A 22467-nucleotide genomic window follows, 5' to 3' on the forward strand; every position below is an offset into this window, starting at 1 on the left:
TGCATCCATTTTCAATTTTTCTGATTATGCCCATTTTATCATCAATGGAGAACGTTTTACTGGTCGCCATACTTAAATTTGAGACACTTGTTTGCAGGATTTTTTTTAACTGAACTGAGAGCAAAAAGGAGTTGAAATGAGGGCCTTATCGATACATATTAGTGTCCCATCCTTTGAACAATAATGAATAATTACTCATTCCCTCTGACAGAAAATGCATATTGATCCCACTAACACCTTACAGGTGCATCATCTGCCTGAGTTGGAAACATCTGCTTGGTTTGCTTAGGGATGGGAAAGTGAGATAAAAGAAGAAAACAATAAAAAATGCTTATCGCTACATTCCTCTCTATAAATCGTTTTAAAACTCGGTATATGTATTTATTTTGAGGTAGAAATTTCAAAATTATTACAAAAAAAATTAAGAAAAAAATCAGTTGAAGACAGAAAAAAGTTCATTATATCCAACTTCCTCACTTTTTTGGTTCACTATATCCAAAAAAAAAATAACATTACACGTGTATAGCAAGGCACGGGACCGAACATTTCGTTCACTATATCCGGGAGTTCACAATAAACCGTGTTCACTGTATAATATTTTTCAATTTGACCAAAACATTTTTTAAATTTCTAATGAAAAAAAAATTTAATTTGATAGAATTTATTAGTCCATTGATTTTTCTCAAGACTGGCACCCATGAACTATGGTTCCCTGAAGCAGATTTACCACGTAACTAGTCTGCCACAATTTATTTTGAAATTAATAATGTGTGTTAATTATACAGAATGTAAATTGAAGAAAAAACTAATGTATTAGACTTAGTGAAAACTATAAATCTTAGTTTAAAATATGAAATTGCGTTAATTCAGTCTTGAACACTTCATTTTTATTCACAATTAATAACATCTTAGGTTTAAAAATGTTAGCCATCCAGTGGAAAGAGTACAACATATACAGCATGAATATTGATCGTCAGTCATTAATAAGATATCTAAACATTAAACAATTTTCCGTAAAGGCAATTTTCTTAACCTAAACATAATATAACACAAAGAAATGGTGTTACCAACAAACCGTGTGTGGAACATTCTGATGTGGTCCTCTAAAAAAGAGATGTTACTTGTGACAGATTTGGAGAGATAATTTGGATGTAATTGTTTTTTAAAGTATGCTCAAAAAAGACAACAAAACTATGTAAATTCAAAGATTTGGAATGGCATCAAAATGAGGCCGTAAAAATTGCGTTTTGGCAAATGATTTTTCTACCGAAAAGAAAATATATATTATTCCTGTTCTAAAAAATATAAAAGGGAGTTACTATATTTTTTCATTTAATTCAAATTATCATACATTTATTCAAAATTAAAATCCCGTATTTTTTATCAGATTACTTTAATTTCAGCTAGGTACGTCCCATAACCGATTAGAATTATATTAAGCCCAGATAATGTAAGAATAAAGAGATAGTGTAAACATGAGACAAACTACTGTAAAAACTGACTTTCTCTTTTTAAAGTTAAAAATGTATTCTAATCTTTAGCATTTTTCAGATGTGTCTCATAAGTTCTGAATATGTCAGTTGATAAAGAAGTGTTTGTTGAAAAATTAAATTTTAATTTTGTATGCAAAACATGCTTTAAAAGTTCTTTTTATTTGTAACACAAAATAATTTTGATTATTGTCATCTCTTAGTCTGAACAAACAAATTATAAGCATAAAATATGTTATACTGCTTAATATTGAGCAGATAGCTCTGTTACACATAATTATAAAAGACAATTTAATCAAAGTAGAATTAATAAGTTTTCTTACTATGACTGAATCGTCGGGGTTTGCTGCTAGCTGAAACACTACGTTGAACTTTAATGTGTGGTGGGGACTGACTATTACCAGAAGTTTCCGTAGGGGCCTTTAATGTGCGCAGTGATAAACTAGAACTGGATTGAGAATCGCAACTGTCATTCTGAAAAATAAATAAATATTTTAATAAATTAATAACACAAGTATAATTATATAACCTTCAATTAATGACAATTTTCAAGTATATAAAAATATTTCTGCTTGGTTTAAGAAGAAAAAAAACTTGGTTCAAAAACAAAATAACACTTGTGTTAGACAAGCTACGGCTACAACAATAACAGCATATAGAATAAGCATCATAAACTCGGGTAAATTTTACAAAATAAAAAAAATATTTTTTACTGAAAACACACAAATTAAAAGGTGAGGACAATACAGCAACAATTTTTAAAAAAAAACTTTGATACAACTCTTAAGTGCAAACCTTTGTACGCTATCTTGCAAGTTTCAAATTTGAATGTTTATAGATTCTTTATTTACAGGAAAATCCTTCCTTCACTTCCTTCCTTGAAGCATAAAACAGGGTGCGTAACCAAATCTTTCAACCAAAAATAAGCACCTTTTAAGTACTTTTTAAGCACTCAAAAAATATTTTTAAGTACTATATACATTAACAAAATGCAAAATAATTTTGAAAGACTTTAGATGATCATGATAAAATAACTATTTTCTGACAAAGAACTCTTTTCTTGATTATATTAGCCGTCATAAAATGATAGAGATTTTTCGGGTTCAATATCAGAGGGTGGAAAAGGAAGTCCTTGCAAAATGCACATGAGAAGGCAATAATCTCACCAAACCCAGCTCAGTAGACGCACATACGGACTCACAAGTATTTCATCAAACATGTAGAATGATTGGCGCTTTCATACGCTATGGACCAACGGTACGCCAAAATTAATTGTGAAAACACTGAATAGAACAATCTGAAAAAGCGGGCTTTTGCATAATATGAGGCAAAAATCGACATGGTAACGAAAAAATTCTCATTTTTGAAAAGGGAAAATTAGGCACTTTTTAAAAACACCCAATGAAAAAAGCACCTTTAAGGGCTTTTAAATAACAAAAATCGAAAATAAGCACCTTTAAAAAACGCTATACACCATGATAAGCGCTAAAGATGGCTATACTGTACTGATCAATAAAAATCAGAAGACTGCTCATGCTTATAATATTGTGAAAATGTAAAATAATAAACTAGCACATTTACCAAACATAAAAGTCTTAATGATTAGATTTACCTCAGTAGTCCTTTTGCCGAGAAGCAAATAATTTGCCATTATATCGTCATATTTCTTGCTCCTCAGTGAGTCATTTATCTCGTCTTGCGTATAGCCCATACCTAAGAGAATTTCTGCAAAAGAAATAATGGAAAAGAAAAGATTTAAAATAATATTTTTTTCCCTCCTAAGAGGATGCAAAGAAACATTTCATGGCAAATTCTGCACTTCTTTTAATTTAAAATAGAGGGAGAGAACAAATAAACCAAGTAAAATGCTGAGAAAATATTTTCAAAATACAAATTATGGTAAGATTCCACAGTGAGAAAGTAATTCTACAATAATTCGTTTGCATTTCAATATTTTTACAGCATTTGAAACTTTACTGTTTACATGAGCTAATTTTTTTCTTCTTCTTTTTTTTGTACTTCAAAATATTAACAGAGATGCGACAAAATGTGCCAGGAAAGGTTTCTTTCGTGATATAGCATCCTCTTAACCCAACACTGTATCATGAATAATGAAGGCATCACTTTAATTTTCTTTATTAAATAAGCTTTTATATTAAATTGTTATATTTAATATTGAATTTTGTTAAAAATAATAAACTTTACACACTTTAATTAAAAGACATTAAGTGCATAATTTGTGAAATACCTGTATGTGTGTATATAACACACACACATATATACAGTGTAGGGTTAAACAAAAAATATTCATTAAATACATAATTTGAAAAAAAAATGTATTTTTATGGCAAAAATATTTTGTTTAAAATCAAAATTTAATGTTAAATTTGGTACCATTTCCCCATTAAAAATAATATCTTAAGAGTCATAAGAAACTATTAGTCATTTACTTGTTTTGAATGTTGAAAAGAAAAAACTCAAACATGGAAAATAATTAAATTTAAACTTTTGTTAGAAATTTATCAAATTCATATAAGAAAACTTAAAAATAATACATTTATCTAGATTTAAAAAAAAAAAAACACTTTGGTTGACATTAAATTTTTTTAAACTGATAAAAGGACTCAATTTCATTAGAAATTTCTTTAAGAACTATCTTTAGGTCATTCAAAACTGTCTCTTTGGAAAAAAAAAAACTTATAAAAAATTTCCCATTTTCAGTCGAACCTTGCTAACTCGAATCTGGATTTCACGAATTTTTCGATATCTCGAAGAAAAAAAAAAAAATTCCCTTCAAATTTCCTATACACTCAATGTTAAAAAAAACTTGATTTTACATATTTTTTCCTTCTAATCCCTTGATAACTTGAATTTTTTTTTCTCCATAAATTTTGTAGATTTATTTCTAAAATTAACAAAATATTCAAAAAAAAATTTAAGAATGGCTGACAAGGCATGAAATGATGCCTCGTCCTCTACGATAATTAATGGCTTCAAGAAGTCTGGATTGATTAAAGATTACAAAAGTATTCAAACAATCAATATCGTTAATTCTGCTGAAAACTACACCGAAAATGATTGGAACAGATTGACCGGACTCATGAAGCTTGATGACATGGAATTTCATGCATTGTAAACATAGAGGATACAGTAACAGTGTGTGGTGAGTGGGATGACAATGATATCATCGCTCAAATGAAAGCTTCTTGTGAAATAACAGAAGAGGATGAGGAAATCGAAGATTTACCGCCCAATGTTACTAACAAACAAGCACTTTCTGCAGTGGACACTGTAAGGAGATTTATTGAGAGACAGCCGAATACGTCAGAGGAGACATTTAAAGCTACAGTCCACTTAGAAAGTGTTATAGACAAACTTTCTTACACATGTCTAAAGCAAACAATCGAATCTTTTTTTAAATGAAAGTGTAAAAAGTGTTTTTAAAGTAAATATGGAATAGTAAATAAGGTATGTAAAGAGCATTTTTCTTTTTTCTACCATCGATAACATGCGATTTTTGATAATTCGAATTTTCGATATCTCTAATTTTTTCTCCTCTCCCTTCAAGTGCGAGATATCGAGGTTTGACTGTACTAATATTATGCCTTTAAAATATTTAAACAAAAAATCCTAATGTATAAGAATGATTTCATATTAAAAGTGCATGCTGTTACTAATAACAGAAGTTAACATGGGTGATTAAGCATAGCAATGCGTGCTCTACTGCATATTAATATTTGTTACAAGATTATTTGAGAAAAATGTTAAGAGAAAGATATAAAACCAGCTACCTACAATATAGCAGAAACATAATTCACCTTGCTTACCCATTCTTCTAGTGTCACTAAAGTCAGTTTCTGGTTCTATGTAAGGTTTCAGCTCTTCATCCTCATACCCTACATTCATCCATTTATCTTTCATTATAGCCTAAGAAATTATTTATTAATAAAATAATTCATGGATAGCAGAATTAATAAGCTAAACAAGAGTTAAATCAACTGAAGTATCATTCAAGTATAAAAGAAATACCTCTAAAGATGCTCTTTTGCTTGGATTTAAAACTAAAAATTTTTTAAGGAGATTTTCACAATCTGTCGACATGTAGAAGGGTATCCTATACTTTCCACGAAGAACACGTTCACGAAGTTCCTAAAAAGTATTAAACAGAATGTGATAGCTATAATAATTGGGTTAAAGACAACACATTTAATCTTTAATTTAATATTTTGTTAAAACAATTTAGTTCTAGCAATTAACTTTTGTTAAGTCAAAAGTTTTAAATAGAATTATCACTAAAATCTAAATAATGACAATGAAGTTCGAAATACTAATAGAAAACTTATAAATTTAAATCTGATATTTTTTTAGTATAACTTATTCAAACGGAAAGAATTTAGAGATAGGGTAAGCTATAAGCATTTTAATCAGGGGTAAAAGTTCAAAGAATTTTCTAACTGATTTTTTAATTTTAAAAAGAAAAGATTGTGCATTTTATGCAAATAATTTCAATGCAAATCTTTAAGCTTAAATTTTTCTTTTATGAAAATCGTATAAATAGGTTTAAGATAGAAAAAGAAATATATTTACGATTGCTTAAGAAATCAAATTCAAGTAAATAATCTTACCTTACATAAAAGTAACTTTCATAATTGGATAAGCAAAATTAACTTGCTCTTAAATATAAATATGTAATATATTAAATAAATGATTTGGATGCTTTTTTTTGGGGGGGGGGGAGCATAAATGCTTGTGAATGCCTAACTCATAGTTAAGATAAACACAGTTCGACTGATGAAGCGACCAATTTTTTATTATAAAAAAAAAAAAAAAATGTCTCAGTCTAGGCTAGAGCTACAGACTTCTTATAGCACCTTTTTTTTGTATTCTGTTTCATCTCACTCAACCTTAAAATTTGTCAAAAAATTGGAAGTAAAAATTCCAAGGATCTCACTCAAAATCAGAAAATTTTTTCTGACTTTACAGGTATATCAGGAAAATTTCAATGAAAATTAAGACCATATTTTATCTAAACCTTGAAATTTTTCCTCAGAAAAATTTTATCGTTTTATCTGCAATGCCAAATATTAGATTTTTTAAGGAGGAAAAAACATCTTTGAATAAGAATGGAAACATGTCAGTTTCATTAAAATGTGGAATTTTTATAACAAATAATTGTAATAGATGTTGGAATTATTGAATTTAAATCTCAATAACTGATTACTGTTACTGACAATTTTAAGATTGATTATTCCCCAGGTATTATTAAAAATTGCAATTTTCCTTGGCTATTCTCTGTTTTGTAAAGTTAAAACAAAATTCCATGACAATTCCAAATTTTCCTTGTCCTCCCTAACCCGTGCGAGCTCTGAAAGTCTGAAAATCTTATCTTTGATTTTCCTCACTCAAATTTATGAAAAATTCAAAAAGAAATAATGTAATTGAAATTAATTGCTAGAAAGTTTCCCTCTTAAAAGAAATATTTTACATTTATAATAATTTTCAGTTAATTTTTCACCTTAGTCAACATACTAGCAGCACATACATTTTTTAAATAAAAAAAAATTAAAATATAGAATTTTAAAAAAATAAAATAGTTTGAAGAAATAAAATCTAAAAATATTTAAAAAATTTTTACATAAAAGAAATTACACAAATTGAATTTATTTAAGAAATAGTAGACAAATAACAAAATATAGAATATCAACTCACTTTGAAAGTAATTTATAAAATCATTTTTTATGAATAAGTAAACAATATTGAGTTAATGAAAAATTTCAATTATTATTAAAAGAAATATATATATGATGATGTAGACTTTTGTGATGAGAAGCAAGTAAATATGCACTACACAAAAATATAAATAAGTATAAATAAAATATATAAGTATACACCACAATATAAAAAAGTAATATATACACTACACCAAAAATAAGTAAATCTACCTTGAGGTTTGCTCCATCAAACGGCAGAGAACCACTAACAAGTGTGTAAAGAATAACACCCAAACTCCAAACGTCAACTTCAGGACCGTCATACTTTTTGCCTAAAAGAGATAATAAAGTAAGTTTGATTCTAAATGGTTTTTATCACTATTCAACTTATCTTTAAGGAAACAAACCTTGAAATAGCTCAGGAGCAGCATATGGAGGACTACCACAAAAGGTGTCTAATTTTTGTCCAGGAACAAATTCATTACTAAATCCAAAATCTGCTATTTTTATATTCATTTCGCCATCTAACAACAGATTTTCGGCCTAAAAAAAGAAAATAAATATCAAGTTTAAATCATTAACAAAAATAAATGTGTCACTTATTTTTACATCCATCTTACATCTTAAAAGTTTAAAAACTGTACCTAGACAACAACTATTTTTGAAATAACACTTAACTCACTAACATATAAAAAGCTTTACAAATTTTAACTATAAAGTGAGATCTTAAATAAATAAAAAACCAGTCTAATTTATGTCCAAATTACTTTCTTAACTTTAATTTCTTAACTGGTGAGAAATCTCTCAAAATATCTGAGTATTAAATTGCCTTAAATTTGACAAAAAAAACAAGTATCTTGAAAGTTCAGAGATATTACAAAAAAAACTTGAAAAGTTTTTGTTTCTATGGTTTTGTTGTTTGATGAAGTTTTTGTTTTTGAAAAACACTAATTCACTGACTTATTTGAATTTAACTTCCAAATAAAAACCATGGAAACGTCAAAACAATATTAGCACAAAATAAAAATTATAGTAATAATTTGCGCTTATGGTAAAAGATATTAGCACAAAATTACATTAAGAAGTGAAAAGCAGAAAAATCTGTATTTTGAAGTCAAAATCAAACAACACCAAGCCTTATTCTGAGAAAAGTTAAAAAAAAAAAAAAAAAATAATAATATCTTAGAGTGTATTTTTATTATTTAGCTCACTTTTTTTTTTAGATTTGAGCATTTTGCTAGTATGATTTTTTCTCTCTTTCTTATGCTGATAATTGGTTAGTAAAATAGGCCAATATTAGCCCAACAAATGTTATAAATTTAATGCCTTATTTCATTTTTGCAAAATCTTTTACTAAATTATACCAACTATCAAAGATAACATAGATAACTAACATTAAATTAACAAAAATGTGCAGAAACAAAAATACAAACCTTTAGATCCCTATGGATTATTCTCTTTTGATGACAATATTGCACAGCAGATACAATCTAACAAAGAAATATAAATATATAAAATATAATATAATATATAAATAAGTTTATAAGAACATATGTGTAAATAAACTGAGAAAAGCATTGTTATACCTGTCTAAATTTAGCTCTGGCTTCCTTTTCTTTCATTCTGCCATGTGCAACAAGATAATCAAATACTTCTCCTGTAATATACATGCAATATGTAACATAAATTGTAATGTAGTTAAAGCTAAATCCCATACTATGATCATGAAAATAAACGTACCTCCACTTGCATATTCCATAACCAAATATAGAGTCTTCTCAGTTTCGATTACTTGAAACAATTTAACTACAAGGCAATAACATAGCTGTCAATACTATTTTTTTAAATGAATAAAGCATTTTAACAATTATTTAAAGGGAAAAAAAGCTAATGTAGAAGATGAAAATATGAAGAAAAAAAAAGAAAAAGATTATGGATATTAGACAAAATATCTTAGGGCACAATCTTGAACGAAATATTTAGTGCAATGCTTAATATACCAGGGTTTCTGCTATGATAGTATTTTTAGTACAAGGCTGTGAAACTAACAACTCATGACAAAAATTTAGACATCTTGCATGAAATTCTTATGATAGATTCTACCTACTGCACAGAAAATATCCCCTCTCCCAGAAAAAGAGAAAATTATGTGCTACAAACAAATAATGAAATTAACAAGCAAAAACATAATACTCAAGACATGCAAAAAAAACTTTTTTTAAGTGGAAATATTAAAATTTGAACACAAATGAATATTTAACACATCAAGGCTTCAAGAATGGTAAATAAAGTCCTATTTTTAAGCCATCGTGTGGTATAAGAATTTTGTTTCAGCTTTTGCTAAAAAACTCATGACTTAAGCTTAAATTTGCCTGAAAATTTCTTATAAGGATTTTATCATGAACTGAAGTAGACAACTCCAAATTAAAACTAAGTTTTAACAGTTTTGATACTTAATCCATTATTAGTAGAAAAAAATTATTTTTTTCACAATTAAATTCACAATGAGAAACTAGAAATGTGTTTCATACAGTTGACATTCAAAGAGATAATTAAAAAACAATTCTGAAATTATTATGAAAATAGTTGGAATTATTATTCTTACCAATATTTGGATGATCTAGAATCTTCATAATCCTAACTTCCCGGAAAAGCTGCAACAAAAAACATTTATTAGGAATGAAATTTTTTTTGATCAAGTGGCAAGCTGCATGCACAATTTTTACACAAACATATATGGAAAAAAAAATTTTTTTACAGCAATTTTGAATATTGAAAAAAAATTTAGTATGGGTTTAAAATACTGACTGTAAATTTTTTGACAGGGCTAAGAAGGTATTATACTGAATGGAAGGCAACAAATTTTTCCTCAAGAACTGATGTCTTCTTAAAATTACATAACTACCAAGCAGAAAAGACCAATAGCAGTCATTATCATGGACATATATGCTAAGTTTATATTGAAAAGAATTCAAAATTTTTAAATTTATATCTTTAGTAATATACTATTAAGGGACAAACAAGTTTTGTTTATGTCTCAGATGTAAGGCAAGACATCAAAAGGGGGATTTTCATCCCACAACTTATTTTTATATATTTTATAACCTAGCCAACCCAATTTTGGGTTTACGATTACTAATGTTCAACTCCGCAGCCTTGTAGTTTTGAACCAATCCAGAAGACAAGGAAACTCCTGGATCACTATCCCCAAAGGTATGATTTGTTATGGGAACATGGAGGACTTTGTGACTTGACAGATTTATTGTGCATCAGTCACCATTTATTACAGGGGGACTCTTCGGCAGGCGGGGATCGAACCCACGACCTCTTGGACCAACCAGGCCCTACAGCTTGTTTAATCTCTTCGGACAAGATATATTGTAAAAGCATTCGTACAAAATTAAAATGGGAAAAAAAGTAGTAGCTTAAATGTGGGAATTGGTTATGTGACAGTCCTACTTTGTTTTCAGTCTAATCACATATTTAGTCAATGTTAACTCATAGTGTAATGCTTTAATTTTTTTTTAACTTTGAACTAAGTATTGCTAAATTAAATATATTAAACTATTTGAATCCCACATACAAATAAACTGCTTAAGAATTAGTTTGATTACCAGTTTCATCTTTTTACCCTGAACGATAACATTTCACACTGGCTTGTATTTGTGACAGTCTGCACAAAAGAGTTTGCTTTGGAAGTAAATCTTTTTCATTTATTAACATCAAAATAAAGTTTCAATTGTAAAAATATTTTTTTGCATAACTATAAAAAGCTAATTTACTTCCATATTATAATTTATATAAAAATCCTAATATTATTACCTTTTGCAAACTGGATGGATTCAGTTGTGTTTTATCAATTATTTTAATGGCCACCTGAAACAAAAGTTGTAAGAATTAGTGAATTTTAGATGCATATTTATTTTTGCCATGCAGTTAACAACTAGGCATATAAAACTAGAATTAAGGAATATTACCTCTTTTCCTGTGGGAAGATGTTTAGCCAGTTTTACTTTTGCAAAATTGCCTTTGCCTATGGTTTTAAGAAGCCTATATCGACCGATATGAGGTTCTTCAGATGTTCGACTTCGACTTTGAGAATTTAACCCAAATACCCTGTGACGGTCTCCATCCTTAAAAAAATATATAGATTAATTCTTAGCCAACAAAATACAGTCACATACAAGCAAAAATAACAATAATAGCAAGATAAGCTAAAAATTTATAAATTTTAATTTTTATTTATTGAACATCAATCACAACTGCAAAACTCAAAAAGCAATGTTAACCACACTAGATTCTTCATCCATTATGTAAAAAATTATATAACTAGGGTCTCTAAAATTACTAGTACCCACTAAACTAATATTCAGAATAGTATTAAATTTTGAAACGTATTGTTTGAAAGTTGCTCTGCTATTTAGAAATCAATTCTATCAACAGTGTTGTCGTCTATGTATCAGACTGGAGTTTCTTTTTTGAATGATGTGTTAAATGACAAAGAAAGAAAAAAAACAGATAAGCTGATAATTTCATTAAATTTAAATAGAATATATCTTTCGGCTAAAAAATTTAAAATTTAATAGATTGTTTTTATTACTATTAAACAATAAATCTTAATTAATTTTTAGCATACTGATATATGCTAAAAAATGGTTATGAATATTGCAGTAGGAACAGCGTTCTCCCTAAGCGTATTTAGAATGGCGACCCACCCTGCCTTCCCTTTGATCCTTATTAATGCATCCTCTTTGCCTTTTTTTGTTAAAATAAGCAGTCATCCCTTAAAAACAATGCCTTTTTATTCATATTACACCTTTAAGAAAAGTGAATTAACTGTTAAAATAATTACACACAAAAATTATCTGAGATTGTAGGTTTAATCCTTACTATTACAAATACAGTACAGAACCCGTTATTCGGAAATCAGAAAACCAAAAAAGCAGAAGGAATTTCGATAAATTTTCTCGCCTTTTAACAAAAAAAAAATTTTTTTCCTCAGAAGACTTTTCGATCTTCTTTCTTTTTTTAAAGATGTGTAAATTACCATCATTTTGGAAATAATCATTTGCGTATTACTTCATCGTTTTTTCTTATTTGTAAGATTATTTCCACTTTTTTTTAAGTTGGGTTTAACAAAAATAACAAAAAAAAAAAAAAAAAAAAAAAACACGGCTTTTTGTAGCGATTCAGAAAACCGGAAAAATCAGTTATCCGGAATAGAGATGGTCCCGACCGTTCCGGATAATCGGTTCCCTACTGTATTTACTTTGTTAGGACTATTCTCAACTGGATACATTTTTCTTTTTACAAGGGGGTATATTAACAAGTTTAAGTGATTTCAAATTTTAAAATTACTTTTTAAATAAATACCTTTTAAAAAAAAATGCACCTTTAAAGGTTTATTTTCCAGGTATTTTAAGTTTAAATTATGGAAAAATCTTTTAAGCTATTTATCAGAAAATAATCCTTTTAGTTTATTTTCTAGTTATTTTAAGTATAAATTATGGAAAAATCTTTTAAGCTGTTTATAAAAAAAAAAAAAATTTTAGTTTACTTTTTCTTCTTTTTTTTGGAAATCTTGCCTTTCTCTTAGCTTGTCTGTCTCTAAGCTTCTCTTAGCTTGCCTTTCATTACTATAAATAAACGAAGCACCCTGTCCCCCCCCCTTTTTTATTCCTCATGTTTTAAGTGATCTTCCACCAAAAAACAGAAAACTTATCTCAAACATTGTTTTTAATGCTTCATTTAAGAATAAAAAGTACAAACTGTAATTAGATCAAGAAAATGCTGCAAAAAAAAAAAAAAAAAAAAAAAAAAAACAGATACTTAGGATAATTTTTATACTATTCTAGTAATTCTGTTCAAAAAATAGCCTCTAACGTTTTGCACAGAAAATAATTAATCATTCACATATTTATTATAATAAAGGGTTTAAAACACCTTTGGTTGAATTAAATGCAGAGTAATATGTTAATACCATTAGTATGCTTGAATATTTCTATAGAGCAGAAATTAAAATAAAAGATAACAAAATATACCTTTGCCTCTGTGGTCACAGATTCATGAACTGTTTGTAGTGGAGTTCTTACACTTGCAGACATGTTTACTTTTAGTTAGTACTAAAATAAAATAAAAACTACATATTATTTCAATGGTTATTAAACAGAACATCTTACTCATTTTTTGCAATGAACAGTAATTGTACCATGGGAACATTTGAAATACTTTTAAATCTTTTTCTTCAAGCAAAAGTAAAAAATACGATAATTTTAAAAGATGTTATAGCCATATTTATCATGGATTTTTTTAAAATATTATTTAATATAATATTATATTATTTTTATATTATAATATATTAATATTATAGTTTTGTCAAAATTTAACAAAACTAAATAAATGTAATAAATGTTAATACTTCACATGGTATTACAAAATTTTGTGCATAAATTTAAATTAAAAAAGAATTTTATGTTTTGCTATTGTTTCTTTATTTATCCTTTTTTTTAATTTCGAAATCTTAATTGTATTATTCTTAAAAAAAAAATTACAGCTTGCCAATAAAAAATTTTTAAAATTATCTTTAATATCTTTTTATTCGTTTCTTTTTGTTAAATTTATACAGATAGTTCTATATATGTTTAAGCTCATATAAGTTTCAAAGATTTTAATAGCATTCTTTAAAAAATAGCCCATAACATTTTAAAAATTATAAAATTAGTTACATTTTATTCTTTTTATAACAAAAATTAAGAATTTATAAATAAAATTTGAGAATTATTATTAAATTAATGAATTATAAAGAAAATAAGGAAATTCTAAGAAATTTGAATAGTGAATTAAGTACTGAAGTCATTTTTCAAAACTAATGATGGTGTAAAAATGGTTCAACATTCTTTCTCAGAATTCATGAATGTTTCATTTCATAAACTAACCCTGCATCTAAACAGAACTTTTCACTATGTATGCTGGTAAGAAAAGTTTTTTAGAGCTATAAAATAGAGAATAATTGTAAGTTGCTAATCAATTAAATTTCTTACTATGACTCTTTCGACAGATTATTATCTAGCTTTTTAATATTTTCAGACTAACTTAACCCCTTGTCAGATTTTTTTCTTTGAAATTCCACCCCCCCCCTAAAAAAAAAATTGGGTTGGAATTTCGAATTTGGGTTGGAATTTCTTTTTTTTGTGGCCAGGCAATTTTTTGTTTGACCTATTGGTGGTTGAAATATGTGATGTCTCATCCACTGATCTCTAGTTTTTGCTGCATTACACCCGATTTTTATCTTTAAAAAAAAAAAAAAAAAAAAACACTGTTATAACTTTCTTATTAAATCTATTGCTTTAAAATTTTGAAGATAAATATCTGCATAAAATTACTAAAATTAGGTAAAATATTTCATATAATAATTTTCACTTCATAAATCAGAGCTATCATTTTCCGATTGAGAGATAATAAATTCACTGTCCTTAGACTCACTCTCTGAATAAATCATAACTATTATGACATACAACGGTAACACTAATCAAAGCAAAATAATAGAAAATACAAAATGAATTTGATTTTAATTCAAACTGGGAAATCTCAATGTGAAAATTGTGAAGAAAGTGGAACTAGTTACGTTATCTTTTAGCAATATTCAGAAATACAAATATTATCAGAATTCAGAAATACAAAGAGATGTGCAAGTAGTCATGTATTAAATTTCAATGATGCAATTTTCTTCTCTGGCTTTCTTGAACATTAAATTAAAGAAGAGTTATTCAAATTTTTGTTGCTTTGTTTCTTGAAAGAGATCAAAGTATTTGTTTACAATTATTGCATTTTACTGATTTAAAGCATAGAATATATGCAAATTTAAAAAGAAGCGGTCTCAAAATCTTTAATTATCAAAAATCCCTGAAATAAAAAAAGATGTTTAAATCTTAAAAAAATTTGTTACAATTACAGAACAAGCTCACTTTTTAAATTGTAACAAGAATTGTAATTTGGCATAATCAAATTGAAAAGAAAAAGTTTAGCAGAGAACAATATCTTTACTTGCCATTAGCAATCAAACATTTAGGGCTGGCGAGTAAATTTTGTTGGATGAAGTTTAAGATTTTGGTTGCGTTTTAAATCAAACTATTATATTTTTTATACACTATAGGTCAAACTGACACATTAAAGTAAAGATAGCATACAATACAATAACTCTTTGTAGCCTAAGAAGACGCTTCATAATTTGCTTAGAATTTGATTAAATAGACCAACTCCCTAAATAGTTTAGCCTTTCAAAACTAAAAGGGATATCTATGACCCACCTGTAACTATTAAAAATACCAGATCAAAAGTCATCCCCTCAATTAGGACTTCTTCTATGGTTCAGAAAATATATACCTACTAAAATTTTTAAAAATAATTTACATACATTTTCTTTTCATTATTTCTTTGGAAAAAACCATCAATTAATGAACTCAGACAAAAAAAAAATTACCCTAAAGAATATATATGTATAAATTAATACATAAAACTTTTTTAAACATAAGATTAAAAAAAATCAATTCATTTAAATCAATGATTTAAAAAAAAAATCAAGTTACTTAAATCATGTCAATCCAGAACAATGCAGATTAAAAATTCAACAACTAACATTACATGAACTCTAGAACCAATTCAATGTTATCTGTGTTGATGTATCTTCATTACAGGCCTACATTTTTTAATAGCTAATTCACATGAATTTTTATTTGAAGTAAAAAGTTAGAATAAAAATAAAATCAACAAGACAAAAATTACATTTCCTTATTCAAAGAAAGGTTTGATATTAAAACTTTAACTGTAGATCATCAATATACATAAAAAGACACAAGGGAGAATACTAGCTCTAAACTCAGATATTTAAATAGATAGAACTTTAAAAAAAAAATTACAAATATTAAGTTTTAAAAAAAAATCAGAACACAGACCGCTGGTTTGAATAGCAAAAGTGCCTCGTTTCCAAAACTAAGATTGCCTAACATCAGGGTTGGAAGGTTTTTGACATGTGACATTTTTTGACAGTTTAAACCATGGTTTAAACCGTCACGTCAAAAACCTCATTGTCAAAAATGTCAAAAACCTATATTCATATGTGAAATTTAATTAATACATAAAATTTATATATTTTTTAAAGGATAGTGTTTCTAAATATGTTCTAGAAAAAATAAATTTAAAATTTTGAAGTAACACTTATATTTTGAATAGTAACCAAAATCTTGTACTTTTGAAAACTCACATCTTTTGTAATATTACGTATTCATTTTCATGTGTTATTGAAAATCTGCAGTGATATTATTAAGAAATTTATTTATAACCAAATTTAGTGTATAGTATAGTATACTAAAAATTAGACATTTTTAAAGATAAATATTAGCAGTTTTGTACGTTAGACATCTTCTTTGAAAGAAAAATCTTTTTAATATTTTTTTAAATTTTCTTAATAATCTTTTTAACATAAGACAATACAAATTTAAGTGCTTTCTGTTAAATACACAGAGTAGTTAGTGTCGATTTTACCTTAATTTTAATCAAAAAATATTTTAAAACCCGCTGATTACCTATAGTATAATTAAATTTCAATATAATGCATGGCAACTGTTGGTAGTTTTGAAGTTCATATATTTTCTTGGCAAACTTCAGTTTTTGACATTTTTGACGGGTTTTTGACAGTTTAAACCAGTATTATACCCTTGTCATGTCAAAAACCACTTTTTGACGTCAAAAACCCAACCCTGCCTAACATACATGAAATAGGAATTAAACAAAATTATAATATCTATAAAATTTTTAAAAAATAAAAGAATAGTAACTGACCTTTTATATACTTAAAAAAGAAACAGGAAAATTCCTGTTCAATAGACACCAACAGTTAGTCACATAATAAACACTGCATTGTCCTTCATCTCAATGAGGTATCTTTCTCTTGGACTTGAATATCATTTTTCATACACTAAAAATATCATATCTTCAAAATCTAGAAAATATTAATAGTTAAATAAAAATATATATAAATATATTATTTGGATATCACAACATTGAAATATAATTTGTAACATTAGTAACATTAGAGACCCCGTTTGCTGACGCTCCCAAATCCTCTAGATTGCCGAACAATGTTATATGGTTTCCCTTGCAAACCAGGCTTGTTAATAAATAAACCCTTATGAAATGTATTCTAGTTTAAAATTTAAAGAATTTAAATCAATTATAGAATATTTAAAACTAATTTCTAAGATATTAAAATTTTTAGTCAATAAGTTATTTAAATAAAAAAATTGAAATTGAAATAACCTGCAATAAAAAAAATTACATAAACAAAACAATTATGCTTCTAAAAACAACATATTTTTCTTATGCTACTCATAAGGCATAACAGCATGACTAATACTCATTTTTCACTGAATAACAATGAACAAATTATCTAACCTGCATAAATATAATTAAAACATAATACAAACACTCATTAGTTTGTTCATTCTAAACATGTGCTTTTAGTTTTTCAATAATTTCCCCAAATTTATAGCAAGCTCATTCAAGCAAATCTACATGAGAAAAGGAAAAGAATTTTCATTCAGAAATTTGTAAGCATGCATGTTCTACTCTTTCATGCTTATGACAGCTTGCATACTTGAAATTTCAATACTTTATTACCATAAAAGAAATAGATATATATCTAGATTAGAGTCACTGAATTAGACAGGCAAACTTATTTATTTTTGGAGCAAGGAGCTAACGCATATAAGCACATGACGTAACTAATACTAACATAACGTTAACTTGCAAACTTGTTTGCCTTAATCTAGATTAGTAATAAATATAATATATTTCAGTTAATTTATCTGACATAGTGAAAGAAAAATAATTAAGTAATAAAGTACGTGCAAGAAACTTTTTTTGATCAAATAGAGCTCTAAGCGTGCAGATATCTTTAAAATATTTGAAAAATTGAATTGTCTAAAGTTACAGTTAAAACAATGACTATCACTTAACCAAATTTTTTGTTGCTCATCACACTCGAACTGTTTATCGTAGAATGTTTTTATGTTTCAAACTATCTGATTGTCAAATTTTATTACTTTCAGTTAGATAGTTTAGGAGTCTATAAATGACATGCACATGCAGACATTCATTTATATATATTTCAACTAGAATGAAAATTGTAATATTTAAACTCATTGTAGTTAACAATTAAGTTTATGAAATGTAATTAACTTGCATTTGACTTCAATAGTTACAAATCAGACAATAAATATTGACTGTTGTTTGAACCATGTTAAATACTTTAATAGCTAAACATAAAAAATCTTATTTTGACTTATAGCCATTTAAAATAATCTAACAGACGAGTTTTTTAAAAAAAAAATTTTTAGTTTAGTTTACTAGATACTAACAGCATTTTTTAAAAATCCACCTTATCTAGAAAATATACTTATTAGATAAAATAATTAATTTTAATTAGCTATATTTCATTGTTTAAATGTGTATAGCTTCTGTTAAGGACCTCTTTTTAAGTATCATTAAAACTAGACTCAAAAGAATACCTTTTCTAAAAAATATTCTCAGTTTTGAAAAAATCATTAAATTTACTGATCATGATGTTTCATTTCTAAGTTAGTTGAACTAAAAAACCAATCATCAAATTCTTACATTTATGAAGTCAACTTGTACATTTATACAGAAACACTAATAAAAAATTTAAAAAAAAGCAAATTCAGATGGCTCAAACTTAATATTAATTAATTAACACTATAGGGTGACCTGGGGTAATTCCTGATCAAAAAACGCAAACATCTATTTTGTGAAAAAACTATTCAAAATAGAATTTTAATATTTACTGGAAGTTTGAGGCTATATGAGATGAGTGCAATGCCACCTTCTTTTGTTTGAAAATCTAATTAGAATTTAAAAGATTTTAAATTTTTAGTGATCAAGAATTACCCCTGGTCTTGATCATTTCTGGGGTAATTCCTGATCACTTCTGGGGTAATTACTGATCACCAGTTTTTATAGTAAAGGGGCTGTTTAAAAATAATTATATAATGGTAATTAACAAATAAGACATCAAGATCAAACAAATAAACCAAAAAGATATGTTTAAGCAGCTAATAAAATTATTTATTTAAAAGCAAGAAGAACGATTAACACTTTAAATTTTTAAAAATCTTTGCATCGTGCCATACATTTTAGGCAATCAGTCAACTCATTCTCATGTTCTTCTGAAACATAAGAGTTCCCACATGGGTTACTTTTGCTGGATTTTTTAACTTCTTTAAGGGAAAGTGTAAAGCTAAGTAAGGTATGTCAACAGCTCTGGCAGCAGCTCTCACACTGAAATTTTCATTTTCAATCATTAAAGGAAATTCACTAATTTTGTTTTCTAGAAGCATAGTATCCTTTTTAGGCTTATAATTTCTCACCATATTTATAATAGGCTAATTTATAAACTTAAAAATTATTCTAACAATTATACTAGGCTAATTTATAAACTTAAAAATTATTCTAATGATGTATACACATAAAATTAAGATAGAAGCAAGGTCAGACAAACCAGAAATGGTGCAAATCAGAATACAGTCTTGTATACGGTTAAAAACAATTTTTGTGATGACAATTAAAATATACTTTATAGTTGTTCCACTTAATAAATATGAACTGTTATTTAAGAAAAGACAATTAGGTATTTATAAGCTATTTTATATACTATTTATAAGAAGAAATGACAATGATCAGGAATTACCCCAGTGGTCAATAATTACCCCATGTGTAGGGGGCAACATTTGATATACTTTCCTATAATCAATTATAATGTTTACAGTACATGTGAAACAATTAAACAAAAGCTTACACTACTTTTATATTAAAGAAAAGGAAAGTGACTCAAAATATTTATTATTAAGAGAAGGAGGGGGATCTTTACAGAAATGTGTACATTTTAAACCCATCTTTGAAATGGAAAATAGAGAAAGCAGTTTAAAAGATACTTATTTTGTTAGATTAAACAAAAAATTATTATTAAGTAAATGTAGTTATACTTTAGTAAAGTGTACAAGCATTCTTGTCCATGTCTTAAATTAAAAAAAAAATTTTTTTTTTGAAATAAAACTTAGGTGATCATTATTTACCCCAGAAACAGAGTGATCGTGAATTACCCCGGGTCACCCTAAAAATGGTAATGGATAATTTACAAGACTGACTTGGGAAAATTTGTCTTTTTAATCTTAAAATGCTGCTTTTAAAAATCACAATTGACCTGACTAAAAAAAAGTAATATTTATGTATAATTCATTTAACATAACAATTCAACACACATAATCCAAGTTTTATTTTAAAGGGTCCAATTTTGAAAGATTTAAAATAGTTTGAAAATACTAAGCAGCAACACTAGAGCAATTACTTCGAGAACTATATTGGTTATTATAAATAAACATGAATATTGAGGTGTTATATCATTAAATAAAAATTAATTAGCAAGTTATTATAAAAGACATCTTAGAAAAAAATAACTATTTTTTTAAATAAAATAATTTCTATTTTAAATAATTAATATCTTAAATAAGATAAGTGAGAATACACCTCTGCATTCTTCACATTTAAATCTAAAATATTTTCATATACATCATAATTAGTTTCCCACTTTTATTACTATATTTTAATTTTTGGCAATGAGGATACAAAATTTCCACTTTAGATAATGATACAAACCTACAATTAATTTGCGCAACACATATTCGAAATTATGAACTTTATTTCAATTCTCAAACAGCAATAAATATATGTAATCAAGCCAAAATGTTTATCTTTGAAGTTACATGTTACTGGTATACGATTATTAGCTTCATTATTAACAAATCATTAGCTTTCTTTGTTGTTTTTTTTAACATTTTCAATTTATATGTACTATTCTATTTACAAAATATTTCTTTTAAAACAAATAGCTAATTTAATTTTTATAAGTGACCAGATAAATAGAAATCGTGATTTTACAAGAAATTTCCTGCATTAAGTTTATTAGGTATTCTCATAAAGAATCAGGAAGATACTAATTGCACTAACACAAAAAACATCTATTGCAAAACAACAATCACATCCAATAAGAGTAAAGAAAAATAACTTCTTTACAAAATGAAATGTTAAAATGGATTCATATATGAAAAAAGTTAAATACCATGAAGTGTATAGTTGAAGCTATACAATTATCAATTACAACAGCATTCAGTAGCTAACTTATTACATTGAAAATACCAAATCTTGTACAGGAAAGCTAAAAAATTTGCTGTAAGACTTGATAACACTGCTAATGTTAAATGTAAGAAGTGTAAAAATAAACCTTTGTATCAAATATACTGGCATTACTTACTGATGGCAAATTAATAAAGTTAAAGACAAAATAACTTAAATAAAAAAAGTATATATTTCAACAAGTTAAAAATGTTTCAAGAATTTTAATGAAATCAGTGAAGTGTATCAATTACATTAACACATAATACTTTAAGAACAAACCATAACATTCTTGCATTATTGATTTGCACCTACATGACCCAATAAATTAATCATTTTATTTCAATTTGAAAGAGATAGATGAATTTCATGCGAGTTTGCAACAATTTATTGAAGAAAAAAAATTAAGTACTGTTGCACAGCTGACAATTTATGCTTTGACACCAAAATGTTTTTAAATCACCAAACAGTTTGTTAAGAGATGTTACTAAGAACAAAAAGTAAACATTAGGCTCCAACAGCTAATAAATTTATGCATCAACGAAATATCTACAGAAGATCAATTTAATATTTTTATTTTAGTTAGGCTTACGCTTCTAATGAAGAGGTCACGAAATAAACAAGATTAGCTAACCGGAATAGACGAGATTTATAAGTAGATAACAACTTTACGACATCTTTGGAAGACAGGGAATACGGAGATGCATATAACAAAATTAAAAAGCCGCTGAAGAAATTTAAAGGGCACGATTTTGAGAAAAACAGGAATGTCTACGTACCAATATGGCGGTCCGGATAACACGGAATCAGGGTATTGGCAACTTGTGAAGGTACAAAGATCTACGTTCAGGGCTAAACACTCCCCTAGAACCTCAACTTGCTGGCACTGTCCGATGGAAGAGCCGTGGATGAGTCATTCAATTACGTCACTCGTGTAGGATAGAAGGGTCATGAAACTCCAAATATAATTTTTTAAATTGTTTAATTGACTAACTCATCTTCTAATAGCAGTATTATGAAAATTA

The 22467-nt window shown here is 26.9% G+C and overlaps 1 protein-coding gene across 16 annotated transcripts in view; it reads right to left on the reverse strand.

Annotated features, from left to right (window-relative positions):
- The window catches only part of LOC107438169 (MAP/microtubule affinity-regulating kinase 3), a 40684-nt gene extending 18304 nt beyond the window's left edge, over positions 1-22380 (reverse strand). For 4 of the 16 annotated variants that reach the window (XM_087163741.1, XM_087163747.1, XM_087163755.1 and 1 more), the window contains exons 1-15: positions 22222-22361; positions 17039-17198; positions 13243-13323; positions 11179-11334; positions 11024-11077; positions 9807-9855; positions 8942-9007; positions 8788-8858; positions 8635-8691; positions 7609-7744; positions 7433-7533; positions 5520-5639; positions 5309-5417; positions 3103-3215; positions 1814-1964 (exon numbers count right to left, since the gene is read on the reverse strand). In XM_087163741.1, the coding sequence (XP_087019867.1) occupies positions 1814-1964; positions 3103-3215; positions 5309-5417; positions 5520-5639; positions 7433-7533; positions 7609-7744; positions 8635-8691; positions 8788-8858; positions 8942-9007; positions 9807-9855; positions 11024-11077; positions 11179-11334; positions 13243-13305 (1246 nt within the window). In that variant the 5' untranslated portion in view covers positions 13306-13323; positions 17039-17198; positions 22222-22361. Of the gene's footprint in view, positions 1-1813; positions 1965-3102; positions 3216-5308; positions 5418-5519; positions 5640-7432; positions 7534-7608; positions 7745-8634; positions 8692-8787; positions 8859-8941; positions 9008-9806; positions 9856-11023; positions 11078-11178; positions 11335-13242; positions 13324-17038; positions 17199-22034 lie in introns of all 16 variants that reach the window. The other 12 variants (XM_087163750.1, XM_087163744.1, XM_087163757.1 and 9 more) reach the window with 7 other exon arrangements.
- Positions 22381-22467: the final 87 nt, after the last annotated feature.

This window comes from Parasteatoda tepidariorum, chromosome 5, assembly GCF_982258835.1.
Source record: "Parasteatoda tepidariorum strain Cologne lab strain chromosome 5, Ptep-v5.0, whole genome shotgun sequence".
NCBI lineage: Eukaryota > Metazoa > Arthropoda > Arachnida > Araneae > Theridiidae > Parasteatoda > Parasteatoda tepidariorum.